Here is a 7,326-nt window from a genome sequence, read left to right on the forward strand (position 1 = left end):
GCCCGGCCGCCCGCCCTATCCGAGCCAAGAAGCCGCCGGCCCCCTGCTCCCCGTCCCGCTCTCGGCGAACGGCTCCAGCGACGGCGGCCAGCCTCCTCCAGGGCCGCCTGCCGGCGCATCCCCCCTAGCCGCCAGATCGACGGCGGCACAGTCTTTTCTTGGTCGTTCCTCTCGGGCCTCGGCAGATCGACGCCGGCGGCGACTCCTCTCGCCCTGCCCTCCCGAGCCCGGTGAGTTCTTTCTCCGCTCGCCCCCTTCCTTCCTTGCGCGCCGTGGTCGCCGAATTCGGGCTTTCTTGTTTTCAAGAAAAGGATTTGGGTTTTCTTTTTTTCAAGAACTAGGGCCGACCCGCCGCCGGCCCCCTCCCCCCCTGCTCCTCGTCGCCGAACGAGGCTGCCATCCTCGTGCTGCTCATCCCCACCCACATTTTAATTATTTGGATGCGCTTTAGTGCTGGCTACTTATTAAGTTTGATGGCGGCTGCCCTTTCTGCATTTGTTCACTTATCTGAAGATGCCCTGTTAACATGATTTGGGGATTTTCTTTGCCCCAAATATTACACCGGATCTACCAAATTATAGATGCACATTTCTTGTACGGGGTCCATGTCTCTTGCAGGACATGTGGTAGTGGAAACAAAATGCAATCTAGGGCATTAAGCTTATCCAGAACCAGAAAGAACAACCTTTTCCACAATAGAAAAAAGAACAAAGTCACCTGTATTCATATACTACTTAGATATAATTCGAGTCGTGCATCTTGTGAACTGGGTTTCATGAATATGGGGTTTCATTATTTTGTCCATGGATGCAACACCTGAAAGTAATTTTGTTGAAATGATGTGTCCCAATGTAATTTAACGGTTGGTGATATGATTTTTTATGACCTGAGAATTTATTGTCTCTTGCTCATGCTCTCCTCTCAGTACACCTGATAAACTTGTACCTTCACTTGTTTATTTAAGACAGAGTGTTGCATGATGTTTCACGCACATCCTAGACCCTAGTCTTATTCCCCTTTCAGTTTTGCAGTGCTACTTCTTGCTATATTGTTTGCTCAGTGCATGAATCCATAATGCTATTTTCACTTTCACCCATTCAGGCTTAAATGGCTGCAAGGAAGGATAATGCAGTCGTTATTGCTTGCCAAGCTCCCAACGGCCGTGTAACACGAGCTCAAGCTGCTAATCGTGGAAGGTTTGGAGTGCCTCACCCAGCACCTGCACCTGTCAGAACTGAACGAAAACCGGCGACTAAAGGAAAGGCGAAACGGGGAGCTTCAGATGAGAACACTTGTGCAAGTGCTCTAACTTCAGCTCCACCTCCTAAAAGGCGAGCAGCACTCAAGGATGTGACAAACATAAGCTGTGCTAACTCGTTCAGAAATTGCACTGCTGTGACTAAGCTACAGGTACCAAGATGTTCCACATATTATTACAGTATACTAGTATGATTTTTTGATGATTACCTTTTCTTGATGTGAAGGGGAGCCTTGGCGCAGTGGTAAAGCTGCTGCCTTGTGACCATGAGGTCATGGGTTCAAGTCCTGGAAACAGCCTCTTACAGAAATGTAGGGAAAGGCTGCGTACTATAGACCCAAAGTGGTCGGACCCTTCCCTGGACCCTGCGCAAGCGGGAGCTACATGCACCAGGTTGCCCTTTTTTACCTTTTCCTGATGTCAACTAAATTAGAATGTATTTCCTTTGTTCCAGTCAAGGCCCACACAGAAGGTAGGGCGAAATCCAAGCAAAAACAAGCAGTGCGCAAAGAAGGCCCCTAAGCCACCTCTTCCTACTGTTAGTGGAACTTCATTTGTTGTGAATGATTCTCATAATGTGGAAGAAACTCAGAAGGCAGAGCTTTTGCCACCAAAAGAGGAGCCCACTGCTCTGCTCGAAAACAAGGGGTCGTTGTCATTATGGAATTTTGCACGGAACAGGGAGAGTGGTGTTCATGAGCCATTCTTTCAGGGAAGAAACACAAGAGATAAATCTGAAACTGCTGACTCAAACACTGGTTAGTTAAGTTGCATTTCTCTCTCTCTCTACTGTTTAGCATATGGACTTAAAGATAGGTTAGAACCTAGAAGTTCGAAAAACTGTTCGGAGCTTCTCTTTGCTTGTAACGTTACACTTCTTTGCTGGCTGTCTGGTTGTATCCTGAGTATATTCTTGAATCTTTATGGTCTTTCCGTGGCCACAGAACTTAAAACTACAAAGCATACTGTAAATGTTTTTGTCCACTGAGCATTCCTGAGAAACTTGCAGATATTTATGTATTCTTTTTTGTGGGGCAGCATCTAAAGATTCAGTATCTTTGTTCCAGGGGACTATGTTGGCTTAAACATTATAGACATTGACAAAGATAATGGCAATCCACAAATGTGTGCTTCCTATGCGGCAGAGATATACAGAAACCTAATGGCTGCAGAGGTATGTTTATGTTCTTTTGTAGAAGGGAAAAGCTTCTTCTACTGTTTAGACAGACTTCTAAATTCCTCATATTTTACATGACTTATTAAGCTGGGAAGAATTTCATTTTTGGATGTTTGTGTACTATACTATTGGTATACTTTTTTTGTGAAAGCATTTCAACCACCGTCTTATATGCTCATGTTACTCCCCAGCTTATAAGGAGACCTAAATCAAATTACATGGAGACTTTGCAAAGGGATATTACCAAGGGCATGCGAGGAATCCTGATTGATTGGCTTGTTGAGGTTTGTTTGGATTGCTTCTGATTAAATTTATGCATAAATAGTTCAACCATGTTTTTAAGACTATGTGAACATTCATGATTGGCATTTAACTGCACAACTTTACATAAAAATTGATGTATATAACTTGCAAATATGAAGCAATCAATTACACGTGAATGTGTTTATTTAACGGTGTAGGAACTTTGCCTATTCATTTCAGACAGGAATAGAGTTCAAGGCTTCCACATCCGTCCTCGATGGACTCGAAGTTCACATAAATATTCTTTACATTCCTGTCCATGTAGTTTATTCAGTTCCCTTTCAAATCTCATAACTATTTGGTGTTAGTGATGGAGGATTTTATATGAGAAGTTTGAATCAGTGGTGATGATCCACCCATCCATATTTTTTGCACCACATAAGTTGCTGAACTAAGCCAAATGCAACATGGTCAAACTCGTGCTGTGGTGGCAACATGTGCTGTATGTATATATAGAAAACAAATACATAAGCCGCAGAGGCCCTGTGATACTTAAGAGGTCAGAATGCAATGACAGTGATCTTCAGCACCAGAAATGTACACTACATTTCTCACATGCATATGAGAAACCTGCATTTTCTTTTGCCGCAAATCAAGATCCCTGTTCAAGTTTAATCTTCAGTGTTCATGAATCATGACTTCTTGGCTTATGAAGTTCTATCTTTGCAGGTTTCTGAGGAATATAAACTTGTGCCAGACACACTGTACCTCACTGTATATCTTATTGATCAATTTCTTTCTCGGAAATATATTGAAAGACAGAAACTACAACTTCTTGGAATAACTAGCATGCTGATTGCCTCGTAAGTTCACATTTGTTTGATTTTAATATTTTAACATCAAAAGCTTTGAAATTGTTAGGAAGATGTCTCATGAAAAGGTTTGCCTAGTTGCTGAAGGAGCTTACTTTGTGGCAAATGCATGAATTATGTTTATTGTTTCTGCTGCCAGTGACATGTATCAATAGAATCATTTAAAGATCTACCTTCTTCTGCAGAAAATATGAAGAGATCTGCGCTCCTCGTGTTGAAGAATTTTGTTTCATAACTGATAACACATATACAAAAAATCAGGTACTTGTTACATGTGAAGTTTGAAGGATTGTTAATTACATATATGCGAAGTGTCATTGTTGATCTGCCGTAATTGATATCATCCTGATTCAATAGGTGCTGAAAATGGAGAGCGAAGTGCTTAATGATCTGGGGTTTCATCTTTCAGTTCCCACAATCAAAACGTTTCTGAGGTTAGTTACTCAGGACAGGATGACTAGACAGATCTTATTTCTTTTCCAATATGACATCACTGACAAGCGTTTCCTTGAAATTTTATTAGGAGATTCCTTAGAGCAGCACATGCTTCTCAAAAAGTAAGACTGGCACCCAATCATATTAGCACAGTTTTCATTTAATTTGTATGTTTGGTGTCTGATGATCACTAAGTTCCCAAACTACATTTGCAGGCTCCTTGTGCAACTTTGGGCTATCTGGGCAATTATCTCGCGGAGTTGACTTTGACTGATTACAGTTTCCTGAAATTTCACCCTTCGGTGGTGGCAGCCTCGGCAGTGTTCCTTGCAAGATGGACACTCGACCAATCAGACCTGCCATGGGTTCGTATGAGAACTCTGGATGCAGACCTCTGTACATCATGTTCTATTTGCTCTAATATATGTTATGTCTCGTGCAGAACTGTACTCTCGAGCATTACACCTCATACAAAAGTTCCGATATTCAAGGATGCGTGCGCGATCTATGGGAGCTGCAGCAGGGCAACACCAGCGGAAGTCCCCCCTTCAATGCCATACGCGAGAAGTACCGGCAGGAAAAGGTATGCCACAATCACCACTTGCTGCTTGAGTTCCGTAAACAGAAGACTGCATGAATCTTTTTTCTGTGCAAGCCATGCATTCATACGGTTTTTAGAATCACTTGACAGCTTATTTGTGTTTCCCATCCCATTGCAGTTTGAATGTGTAGCCAATATGCTGTCGCCGGCGATGCCTGGGTCGCTCTTCCATAGACAAGCTAACGGCACCAGCCCCCTGCTGATCAACAGCTCGTAGCAGCGCAGCGTCAGCCCCCCTGCTGATCAACAACTTGATATTTTTCGAAGATCTTGTAGCATCCCCTTCCCACCATCCTCTCCCCCTCCGATCTGGCTGTGTTGTTATTTCCCCCCGACCTTTTTCGAGTCGTGCAGTCGTAGGCGATGGCTCACATAAATGTTGATTGAGTTCCTGCGTAGGCTGCTGATGGATGCCTAGGGCTGGTAATTGTATGATGATGATGATGATGATCCTGTCTGTCTGTCTGTCTGTCTGTATGATAACTGAGTGAGTGCTGCTTGATTTAGCGTAGGTTTGTGGGCGTTTCCCCAGAGTTTAGTGAGTGCAATTGCAGTGCTCGCTCTTGAGATTGGGAGTCCAGGATGGTTGATGTGATCTGGTGTGATGTAACCTGTTGTTACAAGAACATTCATTATTGCTTGGTTTGTAAATGAACATAAATGTAGCCTGACTGTCTACATCATGCTGAACACAAGGGTTGGTTTGTTTGTTTATCGTTTCCTTTTCTTTGCGATGAGAAAGCAAGTGAAGAGCCAATCTTTACTACTCCCTCTGTGGTTTTCATAGTGTCAAAAAATGTCTTACATTTTGTTTTGAGACGGAGGGAGTAGTGGACTTTATGCCATAAGCTTAAATAACCGTATGAAATAATCATTTCAGTTGAGGAAATAAAATGGAGGTCATTTTCAGTCAGTAGAAAGCCGTCTAAGAGAAATAGAGCCCTGGTTTAGGATTTGGGAGAGGCAACTGATTTTTTGTAATTTTGGAAAATGAAGAGATGAGGGGAGCTGAATGAATCATGAATGTCACGTGGGAGCAGTATTGTCTATTCAGCAATGAGATGCACTAGTATTTAAATATGACGGTCAAACGGTCAACTGACACAAAGCGACGGCACTTGGTTAAACAATAGTACTCTATGACGCCAGAGTGACAGGCACGTTAAGCCACTAGTATTGTAAGGCATGTTTGATTTGAAGTTTTGAACCTAGTTAGAGCATCTCGATCCATCAGAAATCTTTACTAGTGGAGTAAGTTTAAGAGCATCTCTAGTTGTTAGTTGATTTCTTAAAAACTTTAAGATTTAGAGGAGTAAATTTAAGAGCCATTGCACCTAGCCGAACCCTCAAACCTTACCTTTTAGTGGAGTAAAATTTTTAAGAGTTGCCTCCCAAAAGCACCACAAGTCTTTTTTTTTGCCTGTCTGCCTCGTCTCCTACGGTGCTTATTTTTTAGGTGTCTTTTTGAGTTTTGTTAGGGTTTATGCCATACTCAAGAAGACGAGGTTGCAACGGTTTCTTGAAGCTGTAATAAGATTCTCTCTACCTAGCCCCCGGCTCGGCGATGCTTCTATGCGTCGGAGGACATGTGGAGGTGTGTCTCTGGCGGATCTCGTGGGATCCAATCGGCGTTTGTCTCCGGTGGTCTCTTGGATCCTTCTGATCTACGCTTTTATTCATTGAGGCGGTTGTTGTTCTGGTGCGTTGGCCCTATGTGGCCTTAGCACAACGACTTCTTGACTGTCTACTGCAACAATGTTTTCCTGGCTCCGGTGAGGGATGGACGATAACAGTGGCGCGCCTTTGGCTCGCTCAGTGGTTGTAGTCGTCGTTAGGTGCTTCACGGACCTGGATGTAATTTTTATTTCTTGTGTTCTTTGTACTACCTTGACAGTTGATGAATAAATCGAAAGTTTTCTAAAAAAAAGTCTTGTATTTTTGCCCCAGTGCCACTTCTGAGTTTTTTAAGATTTTCTTCTCCTCTCCCGTGTGCGACGCCTCTTCCTCCCGTCTGTCGCCGTCAAAACCCACACCGCCGCCCGTCCGCCTCCCTGATGACAATGGATCCCCCCGAACACCCCCGCAACTCCGACGACCCTTTGCCGGCGCTGGATTCTCGCTGGCGGTGACGGATTTGGAGGATTTTGAGCAATTCACAGCTTGCGTGTGTATGCATGTGTGCCTGCTGCTGTTGCACACGAGTGTGTTGTGCTGCTGCTGCACGTGTGTGTTGTGTTGCTGGTGCGTGTGTGCGTGCTGCTGCATGTGTGTCAGCTGCTGCGTGTGTGTGTGTGCATTTGCTTGCTGTGTGATGGGCATGTGCATGCTCTGCGACCAGCACACAACGGTGCTGGAACTGATGCAGCGTGGTGCTACGACCAGCATGACGGCGACACGCACTGTCAGCCAACTGCTACAACCATCGATGTCGATGGTTGCAACCCATAGTGACAAAAGTTACAACCACGTTCTCGGCATTGTAGTGACACACAGTCCAGCGATGCTATGAGTGGCAAGACGAGGTTCTACTACCAGCAATATTTTTGCTGAAACCGGCGCGCAATCTTGCTAGAACCAGCCGGCACAGAAGCTGCAACAACGACTCGCTGGATGCTGCATACACGCCACCATGTGCTGGAATTGATGAGCAACTTTGCTGGGATTAACGGGTCAATTTCCTGGAAGCCGCAGACCAATTTGCTGGTGTGGCGGAGCGTCGATGCTACAATCATTGTTCCGG

General features: G+C 44.4%; 1 protein-coding gene across 1 annotated transcript; it reads left to right on the forward strand.

Annotated features, from left to right (window-relative positions):
• The first annotated feature begins 6 nt into the window (after window positions 1-6).
• LOC119278925 (cyclin-A2-1-like) lies at window positions 7-5,278 on the forward strand. The gene is made up of 12 exons (XM_037560300.1): window positions 7-230; window positions 1,102-1,410; window positions 1,713-2,016; window positions 2,326-2,432; window positions 2,627-2,719; window positions 3,408-3,541; window positions 3,736-3,811; window positions 3,908-3,984; window positions 4,074-4,107; window positions 4,201-4,350; window positions 4,428-4,568; window positions 4,705-5,278. Exons 2-12 carry the CDS (start codon window positions 1,108-1,110, stop codon window positions 4,801-4,803), a joined length of 1,518 nt encoding a protein of 505 aa, XP_037416197.1. The 5' UTR covers window positions 7-230; window positions 1,102-1,107; the 3' UTR covers window positions 4,804-5,278.
• The last annotated feature ends 2,048 nt before the right edge of the window (window positions 5,279-7,326 follow it).

Source organism: Triticum dicoccoides, chromosome 3B (genome assembly GCF_002162155.2).
Source record: "Triticum dicoccoides isolate Atlit2015 ecotype Zavitan chromosome 3B, WEW_v2.0, whole genome shotgun sequence".
NCBI lineage: Eukaryota > Viridiplantae > Streptophyta > Magnoliopsida > Poales > Poaceae > Triticum > Triticum dicoccoides.

Bases quoted from the DNA above. Each gene is read 5' to 3' on its own strand.
- LOC119278925 (XM_037560300.1), top strand. From the start codon at position 1,108: ATGGCTGCAAGGAAGGATAATGCAGTCGTTATTGCTTGCCAAGCTCCC. The intron at 4,108-4,200 runs GTAAGACTGGCA...CTACATTTGCAG, and splicing joins CAGCACATGCTTCTCAAAAA to GCTCCTTGTGCAACTTTGGG. The intron at 4,569-4,704 runs GTATGCCACAAT...ATCCCATTGCAG, and splicing joins AGAAGTACCGGCAGGAAAAG to TTTGAATGTGTAGCCAATAT.